Below are 21,286 nucleotides of genomic sequence, written 5' to 3' on the forward strand. Positions count from 1 at the left end.
TACTATTCCAAAAACAAAATACAATTTTTCAAATGTAGAAAAATTAAAAAATAACAATAATTATCATTAGAAAAAAATTATTGTTCTGGCCTTGAGCTCGATTCGAACCTTGAATGATTTATCAACAGGCCGATAAAAACAAAAACAATTGTTAAAAAATATCACTTTGAAACCAAGTGTTCGTCATTCGGTTTAGCTAGCCGTATCCAGTGCTTTTTATCACATCCCTCATGATATAGACTTTCTTATTTTCGAGAGTTATAACTGGTTTTCAAAGTCTTCATATAGAGATTTTATCCCGGGAAAGATGCCACGTGTTAGCTTTACCATCAAATTTTGATTACCTCAATAGACACAGTTTATTGGAAAGTAATAATACTAACCTTAACTACTGATTAAAGAAACTTTTAATATTATTTTAATTGTATTATGTTATTCGTCGTTATGTGTCTTCTGTACCATGCTTGCGCTTCCGAGTTGGGTTTTGATGGTAAAGCAAAATTGAAATTTGTGATTCCGATTCCAGTAAACTCACTTCCGTTAAATCCCTATTATAAATACGCTAGTAACCCTGATATATTTATATGAAATGAGGAGCATGTATGTATGTACATACATATGTGTGTACAAATATATATGTGTACAAATGCATGCATATGTGAATAAATATGTGTATGGAATCTACTGTTGTTAAAAAATGCATATGCACCATTTGAATCAGAGCAGCCCAAATCCAACATATAACTTACACACATTCAACAATTAAAAACTTATCCAAAACAAAGTTAATAATTCGAAATATTGTGAAAAACTGGTGAAAATTGAGTATGTAAAATTGAGACTTTAAACGCCAACGAAATGGATGGTTTTAACTTAGAAGCCTTCATAAAATCCGATATGACCTCACATTATGAACCTCAGGAAAACGAGTACAATAACAACAATGGCAGTGAGCCCGTTTTCGGCTCTCAGCGTGTAAATTTGAATTCAAGTACCCCCTATTCGGATGCAACGCAGGTAAGTTTGAGGATATAGGAAATTTCATATTCATATATTTTTTCTTGTATCGCACGTTTTATTGTAAACAGAAGTAATCCACAATTTCAATTTTTTGGGAAAGCGCAAAGGAATTTTTATTTTTTTCAAACAGTTTCATTATAAAAATGAAATTCAAAGTCAGCTATGGCAGTTACTTTTGTTAGTTTAAGTATTTTATAAATGTTATCATAATTTCAAGAGCCGTCTACTTTGGGATATAAAAAATCTCTAAATATTAAATTTTCGATTTAAAATAAAACGTGTGATATGTATGATTTGAATAAAGCCATTTATCTAAAAGAGAAAGTACCAAAGTATATTATATTGTATATAAATATATACTGTCATATACGCAGCAGGAAAAGGCAGCGATTTAGTTTAGCACGCCAAGAGTACGGGGTGGAACTTTATATAAAGTGAAAGAGGGAGTTTTCCCGATCACATATATATATATTTTAAAGTGCACAAACTTATAGTTTAAAGTTATTTGTTGTTAAAGTTTGCAAATTTTGCAAACTTCTATACCACTTACACTTACAATTTGCATATCTTTTAATATTTTTATCCACATACATGCCCTTTTATTTTTCCATTTTTTTACTTAATATAAGTATTATTAATCGCGCTTTTGTACTAACATGCACATTATATATATATATTGTGACGAATATTACCATCTCTAAGCTGTTACTAAAAATGCACCACAACAAAAACATTAAAGCAAGCTACATAAACACATTAATCATCATTTACCCCCATACATGCAAGGCAACGAGGAGATAACTCACACACAGTCATCAGTTGAAGTAGTACATATATACGCGCATATGGCTATGCGAGAGGCTATAAACTACAGATACGCACGCGACGCGTATAGCTGGTAACCAAGTAGAAAATTCTAGCAGAAGAAACGTCTAGACATTTGGGCACAGAGTATAAAAGCAGCGAAAGCTGAGTAGTCAGTATTCAGTTTGATTTAAGCACGCTATTGGTTGCGAAGTATAAATGTTATTGTACTTTCAAAGTAGGCTAATAAAGACCATTTTGCATAATTGAGTATTGGAGTTATTTATTCAGCAATTGAGCGATACGAACGTTAGTAGGTGTAAAATAAGCGGAGTTGCACTAAATTCGTTACAATTGGTGTCAGAAGAGGAATTGTTGAATAAATTCTGAAGATTTCGAATACAACTTTGACATGGCAAAGTTAAGTAAATTAAGGATCCAGCAACTGAAAAAGGAGTTGGAGAACCGTAGATTGAATACAAACGGCAATAAGATCGAACTTCAAGCACGGCTACGAGAGGTAATGGAGTTGGAAGGAATTAATAAGGACGAGCATATCTTTTATCCTGATGGGGAAGAATCAGCGACTAAAATGGAGGAGAAGATAGAAACTCCGAATCCATTGGCAAGTGTTGACACTAACGCGATACTAGCAGTGTTGAAGCAAATATCGTCACAATTATCAAACGAAATGTGATCTCAACTGGAAAACCAGAAGACAAGTATAGCATCCCAACTGGAATCACAGGAGACACGTATTACATCCAAGATGGAAACACAACTGGAATCCCAGGAGAACCGTATAACATCCAAGATGGAAGCACAATTTGAAGAACAGAAAACACACATGGCGTCACAAATTGCAGAACAATTAAAAGAACAAGAGGCACATATAACATTACAGCTCGAAGCACACGAAGATCGTATCTCAACAAAGCTGGAGGCACAGGAAACAAAATTCTCACCGCAGCTGGAGGTTTTTAGTGAACGACAAGGTAAAATGGAGGCCGAGATGGATTCTTTGAAAAATCGCATTCAGGAGTTACAATTGAACCGTCCAATCACTTCAACATCTTCTCTGGAGGTAAGATGCCCAACGTTCGATGGTTCTGTTCCTTTCCAAGTATTTAAGCCCAAATTTGAGAAGACGTGAGCAGCGAACAACTGGAATGCCAAAGATAAAGTTGCTGCATTGTTCGTGGCTTTAAAAGGACCAGCTGCTGAGATCTTACACACCATCCCAGAGTACGAACGTAGCAGTTATGAAGCATTGATTAGAGATATACCAAATAGAGTTGCAAAACCACTACCAAAGAGCTAATGAGACTTTGCAAGAGTTTGCTTCGGATGTTGAAAGGTTGGCTCATTTGGCAAATGCGGACGCACCCGTGGAATACACCGAGAGGGTAAAAATCCAGAGTTTTATAAATGGCATACGGGACGTGGAAACGAAGCGAGCTACATACCAAACCCCAAAGCTAACATTTGCTGAAACGGTGTCACTTTTGAGTAAGCCCGCATACAAAGCTCATCGCGTGGAAGTGGAAAGGCAGATTAGGTGACACAATTTTGGAAGCATTAAAAGGAACGCAGCAGGAAACCGATGGTGCCGTCAAATGCTTTAAGTGTGGAAAGCCAGGGCATATTGCACGTTATTGCAGTACCAACCCTAACAGTTCCAACAATTTAGGTGGCCGTAAACGCAGAGCTGAAGGAGATAAGCAGATCTCGAAATCTACTCAATCGTTAAACTAAAGCGAGTCAGCCGTAAGGGGCGACAGCTGGCGCCCTCAATTGAATGCCCATAATCTCTCGCAAATTGGAAGAATGTCGAACAATCTTACTGTCGGAGGACATGTGGATGGAAAGGAAGGTTTACTGACTGTAGATACGGGTGCATCTCATTCCATCATTCGAGCGGATTTAGTCACCAAGAAGACAAGACCATTGTATGGACCGAGATTGCGTACAGCCACTCGATAAGACACCACGGTTATTAGGAGTAGTAGCATGTGAGGTCGCAATTGGGAAAGTCACGGTAGTACGTAATTTTATAGTGGCAGAGATTGTGGATGAAATCATAATTGGAGTGGACTCTTTAATTGACCAAGGCATCAAGATCGGCATCCAAAGCATGACGATGCGCTATAGGAACATGGATGTGCCACAGGAAGCCTATCAGAATAAGGAAAAACAACTGCTCCTAGAGTACGCGAACATATTTGACCAAGACGGCTCCAAACCAGGCCGCACCAACATCAAATTGACACTGGAGATGCGAGGCCGATCCGTGAAGCTCATCGTAGTGTTCCACTGGCGAAGCGGGAAGTTGTGAGTCAAATTGTACAAGAAATGTGTGACAGCGGCGTCATCGAACCATCAGCTAGTCCATGGAGCTCACCGGTGGTACTTGTGAAGAAGAAGGATGGAAAAATGCGGTTTTGCGTGACCTACCGCAATTTGAACGACGTTACAAATAGGATAGCTACCCGTTGCCAAGAATTGACGATACTTTGGACTCCCTATCTGGTACGAAATGGTTTTCCACACTGGACTTGAAAAGCGGATTTAGTCACCAAGAAGACAAGACCTTTGTATGGAGCGATATTGCGTACAGCCACTCGAGAAGACACCACGGTTCTGGGAGTAGTAGCATGTGAAGCCGCAATTGGGAAAGTCACTGTAGTACGTAATTTTATAGTGGCAGAGATTGTGGATGAAATCATAATTGGATTTGACTCCTTAATTCACCAAGGCATCAAGATCGACATGCAAAGCAAGACGATGCGCGATAAGAACATGGATGTGCCACAGGAAGCCTATCAGATTAAGGCAAAACAACTGCTCCTAGAGTACGCGAACATATTTGACCAAGACGGCTCCAAACCAGGCCGCACCAACATCAAATTGACACTGGAGATGCGAGGCCGATCCGTGAAGCTCTTCGTAGTGTTCCACTGGCGAAGCGGGAAGTTGTGAGTCAAATCGTACAACAAATGTGCGACAGCGGCGTCATCGAACCATCAGCTAGTCCATGGAGCTCACTGGTGGTACTTGTGAAGAAGAAGGATGGAAAAATGCGGTTTTGCGTGACCTACCGCAATTTGAACGACGTTACGAAAAAGGATAGCTACCCATTGCCAAGAATTGACGATACTTTGGACTCCCTATCTGGTATGAAATGGTTTTCCACACTGGACTTGAAAAGCGGCTACTGGCAAGTGGAAGTGAAGGAGGAAGACTAAGAGAAAACAGCCTTCAGTGCGGATGATGGTCTTTGGCAATTTACAGTGATGCCTTTTGGACTTTGTAATGCACCAGCTATTTTTGAGAGACTCATGGACCAGGTACTGAAAGGACTACAGTGAAAAACATGCTTGGTGTACATGGACGACATCATCGTATTGGGCAAGAACTTTGATGAACATCTTAAGAAGGAAGTAAATTATTTGGGTAAGGTCCGTCAAGCTGGACCCCCCCACGATGGATTCGAAATTTGGTAGGCCAGGTATTATGTGCTATTTATGTGCTAATTTGTTCCCAAAATAAAAAAATTTGTGCTCAAAATTTATGTACTTTTTTTTAACCTCAAAATGGGGGGTCCAGCTGGACGTCCAGCTAGACCCCCCCTCATAAGCACTAGGTCAAACAAAAAAATTTAAATGTTGGAATTATGTGCTATTCATGTGCTCCAAAATAAGCTACGGTCTGTCCAGAAAAACAGAGGGGTGGCAAGGGGGGAGCGGGGGAATTTAACCCCAAACGGCAAAATCGAAACGGGATAGGTGCAGAAAGAAGAAAACCCAAATTATTTTTGGCACTATTGAGCACATAAACAGGACATAATTCCCACATTTAAATTTTTTTGTTTGACCTAGTGCTTATGAGAGGGGGGGTCTAGCTGGACCCCCCACTTTTGATATTTTAAAAAACATTAAAAGTTATCAAAAACCCAAATTCTTTTTGGCACTACTGAGCACATAAACAGCACATAATTCCCACATTTACATTTTTTTGTTATACTAAGCTGAGCAGAGCTCACAGAGTATATTAACTTTGTTCGCATAACGGTAATCCGTAACGGCATAAACTATCGAGATAGATATAGACTTCTATATATCAAAATGGTCTGGGTGAAAAAAGAAATTCATTTAGCCATGTCCGTCCGTCCGTCCGTCCGTCCGTCTGTAAACACGATAACTTGAGTAAATTTTGAGGCATCTTGATGAAATTTGGTGTGTAGGTTCCTGGGCGCTCATCTCAGATCGCTGTTTAAAATGAACGAAATCGGACTACAACCACGCCCACTTTTTCGATATCGAAAATTTCGAAAAACAGAAAAAGTGCCATAATTCATTACCAAAGACGGATAAAGCGATGAAACTTCGTAGGTGCGTTGACCTTATGACGCAAAATAGAAAATTTGAAAAATTTTGGACAATGGGCGTGGCACCGCCCACTTTTAAAAGAAGGTAATTTAAAAGTTTTTCAAGCTGTAATTTGGCAGTCGTTGAAGATATCATGATGAAATTTGGTAGGCACGTTACTCCTATTACTATATGTGTGCTAAATAAAAATTAGCAAAATCGGATGACGAACACGACCACTTTTAAAAAAATTTTTTTTTTAAAGTCAAATTTTAACAAAAAATTTAATATATTTACAGTATAAAAGTAAATTATGTCAACATTCGACTCCAGTAATGATATGGTGCAACAAAATACAAAAATAAAGAAAATTTCAATATGGGCGTAACTCCGCCCTTTTTCATTTAATTCGTCTAGAATACTTTTAATGCAATAAGTCGGAACAAAAATTTACCAATCCTTGTAGTATTTGGTAGGGACATAGATTCTATGAAGATAATTGTTTTCTGTGAAAATGTGCGAAATCGGTTGAAGCCACGCCTAGTTCTTATACACAGTCGACCGTCTGTCCTTCCGCTCGGCCGTTAACACGATAACTTGCGCAAAAAACGATATATCTTAACTCAACTTAGTTCACGTACTTATCTGAAGTCACTTTATCTTGGTATAAAATATGGCCGAAATTCGACTATGACCACGCCCACTTTTCCGATATCGAAAATTACGAAAAATGAAAAGAATGCCATAATTCTGTACCAAATATGAAAAAAGAGATGAAACATGGTAATTGGATTGGTTTATTGACGCAAAATATAACTTTAGAAAAAACTTTGTAAAATGGGTGTGACACCTACCATATTAAGTAGAAGAAAATGAAAAATGTCTGCAGGGTGAAATCAAAATCCCTTGGAATCTTGGCCGGAATACTGTTCTTGGTATGACATATATAAATAAATTAGCGGTACCCGACAGAAGATGTTCTGGGGCACCCGGGTCCACATTTTGGTCGATATCTCGAAAACGCCTTCACATATACAACTAAGGGCTACTCCCTTTTAAAACCCCAATTAATACTTAGCTAAGCGTGGGGCAGTTGAGGGCGAGCAGTTTAATATGAGTTATAAGGGAGTAATTTGATGCGCTTGTAGGCGTATGAGTCGTGGCACAGTGGATGACGTACCCGACTGGCAGTACTTGGGGAAAAGATAAAGAAACGCTCATGACTACATACAAAGCAATTAGCCAGCCGATTACGTGCTACGCGTCACCCATATGGTCGCCAAGCCTAAAAATCACCCACTGGAAGAAACTACAGGCTTGCAAAAACACTGCTCTCAGAATCGCCACGGGCTGTCTTCTTATGTCCCCAGAACACCATCTGCATAACGAGGCGAGAATTCTCCCCATCAGGGAGAGAAATGAGATGCTGACCAAACAGTTCCTGTTGAATACCCAGAAACCTGGGCATACCAACACACATCTGATTGATTAACCAGCACCGCCTAGGGGCTTAAGGAGTCATCTCCGTACGCATTTTGAAGAAATACGGCACCTGAGAACCCAGCCGTATGAAGTCAAAAAACACAAGCAGGTCCTTGGTGAACTCCATAAACAGGCGTCGGACCTTTATGCCGGGAATTGCCCGGTGAATCCAGTACTTAACGAAAATTATCCAAAACTCGCGGAAGAGGAACGCATACTCCCCAGGGAAACGCGTGTCACTCTTGCTCAACTTCGTTCTGGATACTGTAACAGGTTAAACTCTTACCTATCCAGAATCAACCCCGACATACAAAATGTATGCCCCGCTTGCAATGTGTCCCCACATGACACCAACCATCTTTTCAATTGTAATGTGGAACCAACGCCTCTAACACCCCTTTCCTTATGGTCCACCCCTGTTGAAACGGCAAGTTTCCTTGGACTCCCGTTAGAGGATATTGATGACAATTTGTGATCGGTCGGGGCTGTTAGGTGGGGCGAGCATTGCTACAACAAACAACAACAACGTACCCGACTCCCACGTTTGGGGTTTCGGGTTCAAAGCCCACTGCAAGCAAGCATTTTTTTAAATTTATTATCTTTTTTTATTTTATAAATTATTATTTTAATGGACTGTATGTTATTTTACTTAGAGAGAGGTCACTATGTACCTGTTACACCTTGTATTTATTCATTGGGGGCGAGCACTGGGGGCTCCAAGGTATTGGCTGCGGGATGAGCCACCTCGTTTTGCTTTGAAAAACCCCTATTACACCTTGTATTTATTCATTGGGGCGAGCACTGGGGGCTCCAAGGTATTGGCTGCGGGATGAGCCACCTTGTTTTGCCTTGAAAGACCCCTATTACACCTTGTATTTATTCATTGGGGGCGAGCACTGGGGTCTCCAAGGTATTGGCTGCGGGATGAGCCACCTTGTTTTGCTTTGAAAAACCCCTCTTTGGGATAAAAAATTTAAACTATGTCTTTAGAATATTTCACTAACAAGTTGAGAATTACAAGCACACAAACAAAGTCATAGTTTAAGTCGCTTAAACAATACTTTTAATTTGATACCTATATCGTACAAACATATTCTAGAGTCACCCCTGGTCCACCCTTATTGCGATATCTCGTAAAGCCGTCCACCTATAGAACTAAAGCCCACTACGTTTTAAATAATCATTAACACCTTTCATTTGATACACATTGTAATGTTTGCGGATAAGAGAAAATCGAAATCTAGGTTGCAGTGCCACTAACTGGACTAGATAGAATTTACTGCCAATTGAAACGGCAGCAGGTTGAATTCTCCTCTTTAGTTGTTTTCTTTTATACAAAATGTCTGAGCTAAAATACTTACTTACACTAATACTTACAAACTAAGTATAACACACATATACATTTAATTCAGTTCCCTGGGAACTGCATTCTAAGCATAATTAAAACTGGCTTTGGAATGTGCAACGCAAGCATAAATGATTCATGTTAATAATTTGTCCACAGGTAAAGGCTTGTCGCGAGCAAGCTCTAAACAGTGTCATACCAAGGCTCAGGTTTCCATATTATGCACGGTGTACAAAATATATGTTTGTACAAATGAATGAATGTGAATAGAATCTCATGCCGTACCAAAGCGAGCCAAAATATACGTATGTAAAATTGTATGAATATGTATGTAAGAGTCAATATATTTTAAGACATTCCAAAACGGGTTGAAATATGTGTTTGTACAAATGAATGAATAACATAATGAGTGAATGCTACACCAACCTTTGAAAGAGTAGACATATATAATTTTGTGCACGAATTATCTATGGCTACTCAAGTTAGGTTAATAGGTTTGAATCCGTTTGTGCTTACTTTGCTTGTTGGTTTTTTTTCGTTCTTTTTTTTTGGTGTGACATTTAGCTTGATATCCACAGAATAGTTTACATATGTTTTTTTCTCGTTGTTTTTTTGTTTTATTATTGTATTTTTCTTTTTCATATAATAGAAATTTTCTTTGTGTTTATAAAGTTAAAGTGCTCTTATTCTATTTTCTACATTGTTTTTATCGATCTTTTCTACCTTATAGGGAATTAATGTAAAATTATTGTTTTCATCGATATTTACTACTCTAAATATTCGGTTGCTCGTTGCAACTTTCATTGTCTAAACCAACAATGTTATAAGTTGTACTTAAGCAGTTGTAAATTTCAATTTTTCAACAATCCGAAAAGATTTTACAGTTTTGTTAATTCCAATAGGAAAACAACTGGTTTTCCAGCTACCTTTTCTTTTGGTTGCAAGAATGCTAGTTCTGATAATGATATTGCGGAATTATTTGCAGAATTCTTCAACACTCCTACAACTTGGAAAGTTTTAATTGCATTCCTAATCCAGTAATACTAGTAGTAGTACTTATCTGAGCCGATACATAAATTATTCCAATTATCTGTGGAATCTGCCACTTTTTCCTTGATTTGGATGAAATAATTTATTATACCTTTGCACAAAAAAGGTAGTAGGTCTAGTATCGAGAACTATAGAGGTATAGCTAAAGTTTCAGCTATTCCCAAAACATTTCAGCGAATAATTACATGTCAACTTCAACACATATGTAGCTCCATATTATCACCCTGCCTGCCGCGTAGATCAACAAATACCAACTTGCTAGAGTTGACTTCTTTTGTAATGGATGGATTTTTAAACAATAGACAAAAGGATGTGATGTATACCGGCTTCAGTAAAGCGTTTGACTATGTCAATCATGAGCTTTTAGTTTACAAACTTGATTTACTTGGATTTCCGAAGCATGGCTCGAAAGCTATCTCGCGAATCGGACTCAACAAGTTTTGTTTAAAAACAGTTTTTCTAGGTTGTTTGATGTAACGTCTGGTGTGCCTCAGGGTAGTCATTTGGGTCCGTTACTTTTTACCTTGTTTATAAATGACTTACCACAAACTCTCATACATTCCCGAACTCTTATGTATGCGGATGATGTTAAACTTTGTTACTCATACTTGCCTTCGGAGTCTTCCCGTGTGGAGTTCCTTCAGGCAGACTTGGACCCATTTCAATGCTGGTGTACTGCAAATTTACTAGTTTTGAATTGCTCGAAGTGCAAACTAATGACATTTCACCGAGTGAAGCTTTGACATCGTATACGTTAAACAGCACGCCTTTGGAGGTATATCTGTCGTAAGTGATCTAGGCGTTCTTTTTGATCCTAAACTGACTTTTAATAGAGTATTGTTCGTGTGTCTGGTGCCCAGGGTATCAAAACTTTATAAAGCGTATTGAGTCAGTACAGAAGCAATTCATTATATTTGCACTACGTGGTCTTAACTGGGATTCTAGTGTGCATTTTCCACCATATAGAAATAGGCTTCTCCTTATAAATCTGCCAACTTTAGAAAATCGAAGAACTTTACTCGGGGTAATGTTTATTCACAAGCTGATTAAGGGCGAGATCGACTCTTCTGATCTTGTTAGTCGACTAAATTTTGCTGTTCCTGGTAGAACGTCCAGGCACTTTGTGCCCTTTTATTTACCACTTTTCCGGCAAAATTTTTCCAAAAATAATCCACTTCGAAGCTGGTGTTCGCACTACAACAATTTGTATAACTGCATTAGTTATGAAGTGTTCGTTTTCCGAGTTACATAATTCAATACTGTCACGTCTGGCCCGATATTTTGTACTTTCTTTCATATGTTTTATGTTTTATATATCTTAGTAGTCGACCGCATTGTGTCTGTGTCGACTTGATTCCAAATAAATTAAAATTAATATTAAAGGATCTAAATGTAAAAATATTTTTCCTATTGATATTTTGTATTCCAAAGGGCTCTTTATATCTACTATCTAGCTTAACTAGGTATAAAGGATCCTATTATCTAAAATTATGACCTTTCTAAAAGGCAAGGTTATCCTAGATGAATCAGGTCTAACTTATATTTATATTTCTAAAAAAAATAATGGAGATTAATGATGTAGTTTTCTTTACTTTCTACTCCATAGGACCCTATATATATGCTATCGACTAAATATAGGAAATTTAGTTTTCCTTACTTTGACTATCTCTATTAAACAAAGCTTTGGCATTGTTATTAAAATTGAAACGTATAGAATAAGATGATGGTTACAGTCATCATTGGGTGAAAATTGACATTGTTTAAAAAAAAAAACGGGATCTCTGAGGGTATGATATACAGTAGATTGGGTAGATTCAGTTGCTGCTAAAGCAAGAAGTAGTTATATAGTGATAAGTGGTTGAACCAAAGGGGTACAGGGATGCAAAAATTTTTCATACCTTTTTTTTTATACCATTTTTCATATTTTCCAGCAATATTTTTATTAGATCTTATCTATCATGCGATTTTCTGGGTGGCCTTCGCGGATTGGATCGTCAAGATATTTTTGAAGAATTTCTTTTTACTTTTGTCGACATCTGTCACATGCATAACTTCTGGGGTATCAACCCCATTAGGTCTTTGAGAACTTGGGTACCTATTAATGCAAATATTAGATCTTTGAGAACTTGGGTACCTATTATATATTTTTCAAATTTGCCTACTCTAGTATTCTATTCATTAACAATCAATTTGTCCCTAAGGGCAACTGTATTTTTCTAATTCCTAAATTGCCGGCTTCTATCATAAGCCTGGCAAAGAATTGACCTAAGTCAATCTTCGCCTCAACAATTAGATTTTTTATATTAATTTTGCTACAAATTTTCTTTCCTTTTTTGAAACGTAATTTCGGAGGATCGAAAACGACTAGTCTCTTTACTTCACATTTATTTCGCGCTTCAAATATTATTGGGTTCTCTTTGTGACTTTTTATTTCTTCATTTTTACTACTGGACTGTTTATTGTTATGATTTTTGTTAGTTTCCGACCTAGTCGTAACTTTTAGTATTTTACACACTTCTACCGATTTTTGTTTTAGTTCTTTAATATCTATGCGTGATAATGCATCGGCTACATAGTTTTCTTTACCTGCGATATACTCCACCTCAAAATCATATTCTTCCAGATCTAATCTGATTCTAGTTATTTTTGATGACGGTTTTTTCATCGAAAATAGGAATTTTAAGGGTCTGTGGTCTGGTTTGACCAGAAATTTTCTACCGTAAACGTATGGTCTAAAATATGTTATGGCCCAATGAATGGCCGCTAATTCCTTCTCAATTGTTTCTTTATTAATTTCTCCTATAGTAAATGATCGTAATGCATAGGCAATTGGCAATTGTTTTCCTTCATACTCTTGGCTTAATACTGCTCCGCAAGCATATCCACTTGCGTCAGTTGTTATACAAAATTGTTTATTGAAATCGGGATATTGTAGGATATTAGGGCTTATTAACGCAGCTTTCAAATAGTCAAAGGATTTTTTGCAATCCTCTGTCCAGACCAAAACTACATTTTTCTTGCAAAGTCTTGTTATTATTCTAGAATATTCTGCAAAATTTGGGATAAATCTTCTGTAATAATTGCAAAATGCGACGAATCTCTTCGCCTCATCCGCGTTTTTAGGTGTTGGGTAATTTTTAACTGTTTCGGATTTACTGGGATCTGGCAAAATTCCTTTGCTTGTGCATTTATGACCAAGGTAAGTTACTTCTTGTTTGAAAAATAAACATTTATCAGGATGTAATTTTAAATTATATTTTCTAGAAGTTGCGAAAACATCTCGTAAATTTTTAATCATATGATTTTCGGAGCATCCTAATACGACTAAATCGTCCATGTATAGGAATGCTCGTGAAGGTTTTAAGCCTGCAAATGCTAATGTCATCATTCTTTGGAATGAGTTCGGTGCTACTTTAAGGCCATATAGTAGTCTTCTAAAACGATAAGTACCATTATCTGCTGTAAAGGATGTGATATCTCTTGGCTGAGTTTAATCTGGTGAAATCCAGACATTAAATCTGAGCATGAAAAATATTTAGCTCTTCCCAACTGATCTAGTATGTCATCAATTCTTGGTAAGGGGAATTTATCTGCGGTTAATTTTTTATTTACTTGTCTGTAATCTACAACCATTCTCATCTCCTTTCTGGGTATTCGGGAGTGATTTTTTCGGTACTAATAAAATTGGACTATTGAATTCTGAAATTGAAGGTTCTATTATGTCATCTTTAACTAATTTGTTTACTTGTTTATTAATTTCACTCTCATGAGCTTCTGGTATTCTATAATTTTTTACGTAGACTGGGTTATTGTCTTTCAGATGAAGTTTTTGTTTGTAAAAATTATTAGTTGTAATTGGTTCTGCTTCCAATGAAAAAATGTCAAAGAATTCCGCACATAATGCATTAAGTGCTTTATTTGCAAATCTTGGAAATTTTTTATTAAATCTTTCTAATTTTTCCTTATTGTTGGCCTCATTTTCGAATTTTTTATTTTTAACTATTGTATAATCATTCAAATTTTCTGTACGAATATTAAAATCTTGAAGTGTTGCATTTTTACCTGTTGTATTTATAGTTCTAACAAATGATTGTTGTGTTTGCAACAAAAATACCTTCAGACAATTTTTGTTGTGGGATTAATAAATCTGAATTGTTATTTTCTATGTGAATTTGGCGAACTACTTCTGATCGTGCGGAAATTGAAATACTGTTACGTTACTGTCTGTTTTTGTGGTAAGGGACGGTGGCAAGCAGGCATGCTTGCGAGCCCTGGCTAGCTCGTCGGTTAGGGGGGTCTTTTCCACCGCCCTCACCTTCAGTACCCGTAAACAAATATAGAGGGATTCATGCCTGTGTGTACATATAGAGATAGGGTGAGAAATAGACAAGGTGATAGGAGAGTGAAGGCCCGTCCAGGTCAGGTGGAGTCTACCCTCCCTCTTCTACATATGGAATGTAGCCTTGGGCTTCGCTATGACTCCTTATCCCGAGCGGAGCCCCCTTAGCCTGACACTAGTCCGTCCGTCAAAAGTCTAAAAAGTCCCTAATTACCCTCACATTCGTACTTGTCAGTCGACATACCCACGCCCCCTCTTCCGCACCTGCGCAACGCCTACACCAAACGAAAGGGGAATCCTATCTACTCATGGCGGTACTTCAACCCATTAACCCAGAGAAGATACCGAAGAATTAGAAATAATCCAAATCGATTTTTTTTTTTTTTGAACGTTATAAACGCATTTCTTAATGTATATTTCAGATAATAACCAAATCCAAAAAAAAAAACAATTTAATGGTTCTTAAGCCTATGTGCCTAAACCTCTAAGAATTATATAACGAAGAATTCAACTCAAATTTCATGTTTAGGCTTAAACTAGCTGAAAGGTATTTTCTAACTTTTCTCCAATTGTTACCAAAATCTATCTGTAATATGTGCCTTACTTCAAAGAAAAACGGCTACTTTAACATTAAATTTCAAGATAGAAATGTAAAGATACCCGCAAAAAAAAGTGTGTAAAAAGAATTATATTTGCGATTCTTATCGCCTGTTCATTTACTTGGTTCTATAGCCACGGCCGCTGCTGTAGGCTTCTCCCAATCCAACCTAATTCCTCTCCCTTTCCTCAAGCAGTTTAAAAAAAAAAAAAAAATAGAAAACCAAAGCAAAGAATATACATACGCACGCAGCAAAGACGCGTGTACTAAATAGGTAAACGTGGTATATTGTTGTCTTGCACTTACCGCTTTATCCCTCGATGAGGCGCCGCATCTCGGAGAGCCGTGCTGAAAAGTTACAATAAAACACTTATGTATTTACCTAACGATGGATAAGGACAGATATTAAAGAGATCTGCCTTCCAATGCCTAACGAGATGAATTATAGAGAGGAGCTACTTTGGATGAGTTTCCGCTTTTAGTCACGCGGTCATGGGGCTGAAACGCCGTAGCCCAATTACGGGGTCAAAAAAAAAATGTATTTAACTTGGTTCCGGAACCATGTAAATAATAAATTGTAGGTGATTAACTAAGTAAATAGTAGTGAAGTAGATCGTGATAACAAATTATAAATATTTGCCCAGTGGAATGAGCTTTCTGGCTTAAAGAAGTGTTTTACAAACTTCATATATATACATATATATATATGTATAGCTATGTATACATGTATATTTATATAAACTGCGATTTAAAAGCTACTTTTAATTAATTTGTTGGTTTGCTCCTTAACGCCTATATATTTTTTTGTTTTTTTTTTTTTCTTGCTTTGAGCTGTGCTAAGCTACAAGGCCTTCCAGTTGGTGCAACTAACAAGTAGAAATCTAAATTCAAAACTCGCCAAAAGTAAGAGAAGGCTATCTCAAAAATCAAATTTATCGGGTTGAGTTCACAAACGATTTGTGTAAAAAAAAAATGTATAAAAAAAAATTCAACCGAAAGTTTAGTTAGTGCAAAGATAAAATCAGGCCCCAACCGTGGAATTGCCCCCAGACTAAATTCTCCTTGCAAAAATACAATAAATTCGCTGGCGCATATAACAAAAAAATTATACACATATACATAAAATATACAGCAGTTATATAAAAAAAAAAACAAAGCGCTGCCAGTCTCTCCGTCCTCTCTGTGGATGTTGTGGTTTTCGCTGCCTTTGTCTTTCCTTCTCCGGCTTATTGGTGGTTGATTTTCCATCCGACTGCTCAAAATAACATTGCGCTAGGTTTTTATTTCTACGATGTTTCCTTTATGCGGATTTGCCGTCGGCTTTGACGCAATTAACTTAACACCGAACTTCTTGGGTGGATGCGGTCCAGGGATAACCCCGCCGGGTGGGGACCTGTTATAGAAATAGAACAAAACCTTACTAAAAATTCTATTTGTTTGTATTTATTAATTCTATTTATTTGTATTTTATACTGTGTATGTATGTATATGTGCCTACGTAGATGTGTGTCTTATTTATTCGCATTAATTATTTCATACTTTTATTTATTTAATTAATTTATTTATTTATTTAATTTATGGTATGACAGTGGTTATAAATTTAATTTATTTGGAAAATGGACAATACTATTTCTTTTTTTTTTTTAATTTATTTTGGTGTAATTTATTTTATAAAAATAGCAGTATTTTTATAAAACTTGATTTGCTTAGGGTTTTATTTGTTTAATGTTTTCTTTGGTTTTGGGTTTTATTTAATTTTGGGTTTTATCACATTTTATATTTTATTAAATTGTAGATTTTATTTCATTTTTTAGGTTTTATAAATTTTTAGATTTTATTCAATTTTAGGGTATATATAAAATTTTAAATTTTATAGTTTTTTTTCTGATTTTATTAAATTTTAGATTTTATTACATTTCAGGATAATTTAATTGGAGTTTTATTAAATTTTAGGTGTTATAAAATTTTAAGTTTAATTAATTAGATGCTAGATTTATTGAATTTTTGGTTTTTATTAAATTTTTGATTTAATTTAATTTTAGGTTTAATTAAATTTTGGATTTATTAAATGTTTGGTTTTTATTAAATTTTTGACTTAATTTAATTTTAGGTTTGATTAAATTTTGGATTTATTAGATTTCTGGTTTTTATTAAATTTTCGATTTACTTTCATTTTAGATTTAATTAAATTTTAGTTTATTTATTTATTGTAGGTTTAATTTAGTTTTAGGATTTATGTATTTTTATGCTTTTATTAAATTTAGAATTTTATTAAATTTTTTGATTTTATTCAACGTTAGGTTTTAATTAATGTTAGCTTTTATCACATTTTCGCTTTTTACTGAATTTTGGGTTTTATTAACATTTTAAGTTTAAGTAAATTTTAGATTTAATTTGATTTTATATCTTTATTAAATTTTAGGGTAATTTAATTGTAAATTTTATTAACTTTTAGGTTTTATAAAATTTTTATATTTTATATTTCAATTGATTTAAACAACCTGTACTTTTAACTTACCTTAAAGCTTGTTGCAGGTCCGTTTTGAGTGTACCGGTGGCCGGTTCCGTAAACTTGCGGTCACTTGCAGTACAAAAAAAATTCGGCTATTCTTCCACTTTATAAAAAAAACTTTTTTTTTTTTTTTATATTTTCACGCACTAGTTATATGTAAGACGTCCTTTTCGGTCTTGGACACTTCGATCATTAATTTATATTTTATTTCGGCTATTAAGCGCAGCCATCGCCAAAGTAGAAAGGCAGGTTTCCCTCGCCCGTTTTTCACTCATCACCTGAAGGAATAACCTATACATTATTGCCAATAAACGCTATTCACAGATACATACATGCCTACACAGCCACTAAAACCGACACCTACAAGCTATCTATATAGACATTCACGCTTTCACAAGGGAAAATACTTTCCATGCATACATACATTCACACACACGAAGTAGGGTTTCACATGGTTGTGCACTAGGCATTGGCAACTGGTTTGACTGTTCGATGTTGCTTTATATGTTCGAGGATGGGCCGATTTGGTTTGACGTGTTTCCTAGGGCTCTGATAAATTTATGTTGCATCCACTACCACAGGCTGTCGTTACAGGCTCGCAGTCGTCGAGGGTTGCCCGCAACTTGGAACGTGTGCGTAAAAAAAATTATAACCACAGCCTGTAGCCTATTTTCCTAACCAAACGTGTGGCTTCGACCCATGCCCCAAAGCCGGGCTTCATAATTTTACCTAATCTGGTTGCCTTAGCATTGCTCACAAAATTTCGAAAGTAGCTACGTGTACACCATGCACTTAAATTATTTCGATTCACTACGTGCTATATCACATACTAGGTCAGTAAATATGTATATCACAGATAAAAGCCCAAATCTATATCACAGGTTTCTGACTATAACTAAACTAAAGAGAATAATGCAGTAAGAAAGTCGGTCAAAGTTAATAAAAAAATCAAAAAATAGGGATAGATAAACAACTGAAAATAAATCAAGCGAAAAAGTGATTTAAGGGATTGTCAAGTGAATATGTATCTACATCTACATCAATATAAAAAATCGCCTCAATAATTACATTGTGGTTAGATACAATTCATTCCTACTGGTGTAGTTCGTCCAAAAAGGTACAGATAACATTAATCACAATGAACCTACATACATAGTAACGAACATCGCAACATGCACTAAACATTTACCTAAACAGCAAACATATCTTTAGCGTGGTATACGCCGATTTTCTTGCCATTGGAATCACCAAGCTCGTACATGGAGTTCCCTATCGCCCGTAACACTACGCACTTGACTTGTTTTGGGGCAAGTTTCGCGTTGTAATAGTCAATTTGAGAGCTTTGCTTGAAATTTCGGCGGTATACCACTTGTCCTATCTGAAACCTTATGTCCTTACTCCTTGTATTATAAACTTTCTGACTTCTTTCATGCGCTAGTTTTAATTCTTTCATGATCTTTTCGCGAATATGTTGCAATCGGTCTGTCCCTGCCTCCACTTGGAAATCTACATTTTTCACGGAATGAAGTTTTCGACAAATTTCGTAAGACGCCGCGTGTTGCATCATCGGCAGGCCGAAAATTGCATAGTAAGGAGAACAGTTGATGGATGCATGCACCGCACTACGGAGAGCAAATGCTGCATCGCTGATGCATTTGTCCCAATTACGCTGATTCTCATTTACGAAGGACCTAATTATCTGAAGAACTGATCTATTAACTCTTTCGGCGGCGTTGCCCTGTGGTGAATAAAATGCTGTCCTTATATGCTTTGTTCCATATTTTTCCAAGAACTTTGAAAATAACTCAGAAACAAATTGCTTCCCATTATCCGAGTGGAGGTACTCAGGGACACCAAAGACATGAAAGACGTCGCGCTCTAAAAACTTTATTACCTCCGCGGAAGTCGCATTTTTCATTGGTTTCAGAAACACAAATTTTGAAAAGTGATCAAGACATACAAACACATAAACATTGCCATCACAAGTACGTGGGTATGGACCCATGAAATCTATAAACACACGTTGAAACGGCCGTTCGGTGATGTGCTGTTTTCCCATCATTGGCTTATGAAAATTATTACGATTTTTATTCCCCTTACAAATATCACATTCTTTAACAAATTTGTGTACATCAGTCACCATCCCTGGCCAGTAGTATTTCTCGCGGATTCGTGCTAGGGTTTTGTGGATACCTCCGTGGCCAACAGATGGCGAACTGTGGGCGCGTTCCACTAACCCCGCTCTCAATCTCGACGGAACCCAGAGTTTCCACGTCTGGTCCGATTGGAGTCCGTCTCCCCGGTCAAATTGCGTTCGTCGATAAACGTAACCGTCCGAGGTACACAGGTCAGGTAGTCTGTCTTTGTTTCCGTCAACAATCTTTAGGAGTTCCAAGTATTCGTCCGATTTAAAGCAAGGTGAGTTCAGGCAGACTTCGACATTCCTTTCACTCAAGCCTAGTTCGTCCATATTCATCCTCGACAAGGTGTCGGGCACTACATTTTGCGAACCTTTCCGGTGTTGGATGTCGAAGTCATACCCTTGAAGTTTTAGGCTCCATCGTGCCAGTCTGCCTGATAAGTCCTTTTGGTTCATCAGCCACTTAAGGCTGGCATGGTCAGTAATTATGGTGAACGGAAGCCCTTCTACGTAGGGTCTGAATCGTTTTACACTAACGATAGCAGCATAACACTCAAGTTCGGTGATGCTATAATTCTTTTGAGCTTTATTGAGCTTAGCGGAAACGTATGCTATGGGTCGTTCGTTGCCGTCCTCGTCTAATTGAAACAAAACCCCACCCACTCCGTTCGTCGACGCGTCACATTGGATGTAAAAATGTTTACAAAAGTCCGGATGGGTCAGTACAGGGGCAGTAATCAGGCTTTGTTTTAGTCGGGTAAAGGACTTTCGTGCGTCTTCGGTCATTGTAAATCGCTTAATCTTGTCCTTTTGGAGGCAGTCGTGCAACGGCGCTGCGATTGTCGCGTAGTCCTGGATAAATCTTCGGTACCAGCCGGACATCCCGAGGAACCGTCGTAATTGCTTCGGCGTTTTGGGTTCCGGAAAGTCCCTCACCGCTGCTACTTTGTTGGCATCAGTACGAATGCATCCGTCTCCCACTACATATCCTAGGTATCGGACCTCCTTATAGCAAAACTTGCTTTTCTCGACATTAATTGTTAGTTTTGCTTCTCGCAAACACCGAGCGACCTTTTCTAACAAAGACAAATGAGACAAGAAATCCTCCGAACACACTAACAAATCGTCTAAATACACAAAAACACATTCACGTAAAGAAGCGGGTATAACTTTGTCCATTAATCTGCACATTCTTTGTGCAGCATTACAAAGACCGAAGGGCATCACAGTAAAATGGTAAAGGGGTCTTCCTGGCACAGTAAAAGCGGTCTTTTCCCTGGACTTTTGCTCCAGTGGTATTTGCCAAAATGCATCTTTAAGATCTATCGCGGAAATAAAACGTGTGTTTTGCAAACGGCTAAGAATCCCGTCGATGTGGGGAAGAGGGTATGCATCCTTCACCGTGCGTTCATTAACTTTTCTCGCATCTAGACAGAGCCTATTTTTTGTTCCTTTAATTACTAACGATACGGGAGAACTCCAACTACTATTACTCTCTTCTATCACTCCCATATCTATCATTCTGTCTAATTCCTGGTACACAAGCTTCTGTATCGCCGGCGAGATCGGGTAATGTCTCTGCTTAACGGGTAAGTTTTCATTAACGACCTCAATGATGTGTTCCTCTAC

General features: G+C 37.1%; 1 protein-coding gene across 11 annotated transcripts in view; it reads left to right on the forward strand.

Moving 5' to 3' along the window:
• The window catches only part of Sox14 (Sox box protein 14), a 252,364-nt gene that overhangs the window by 38,025 nt on the left and 193,053 nt on the right, over window positions 1-21,286 (forward strand). For 5 of the 11 annotated variants that reach the window (XM_067772933.1, XM_067772932.1, XM_067772931.1 and 2 more), the window contains exon 2: window positions 722-1,017. The exons of 1 other annotated variant lie outside the window; for it this stretch is intronic. In XM_067772933.1, the coding sequence (XP_067629034.1) occupies window positions 859-1,017 (159 nt within the window). In that variant the 5' untranslated portion in view covers window positions 722-858. The remainder of the gene's footprint in view (window positions 1-721; window positions 1,018-21,286) is intronic. 5 more of the 11 variants (XM_067772935.1, XM_067772934.1, XM_067772936.1 and 2 more) reach the window with 1 other exon arrangement.

Source organism: Eurosta solidaginis, chromosome 3 (genome assembly GCF_040869045.1).
Source record: "Eurosta solidaginis isolate ZX-2024a chromosome 3, ASM4086904v1, whole genome shotgun sequence".
Taxonomy (NCBI): Eukaryota; Metazoa; Arthropoda; class Insecta; order Diptera; family Tephritidae; genus Eurosta; species Eurosta solidaginis.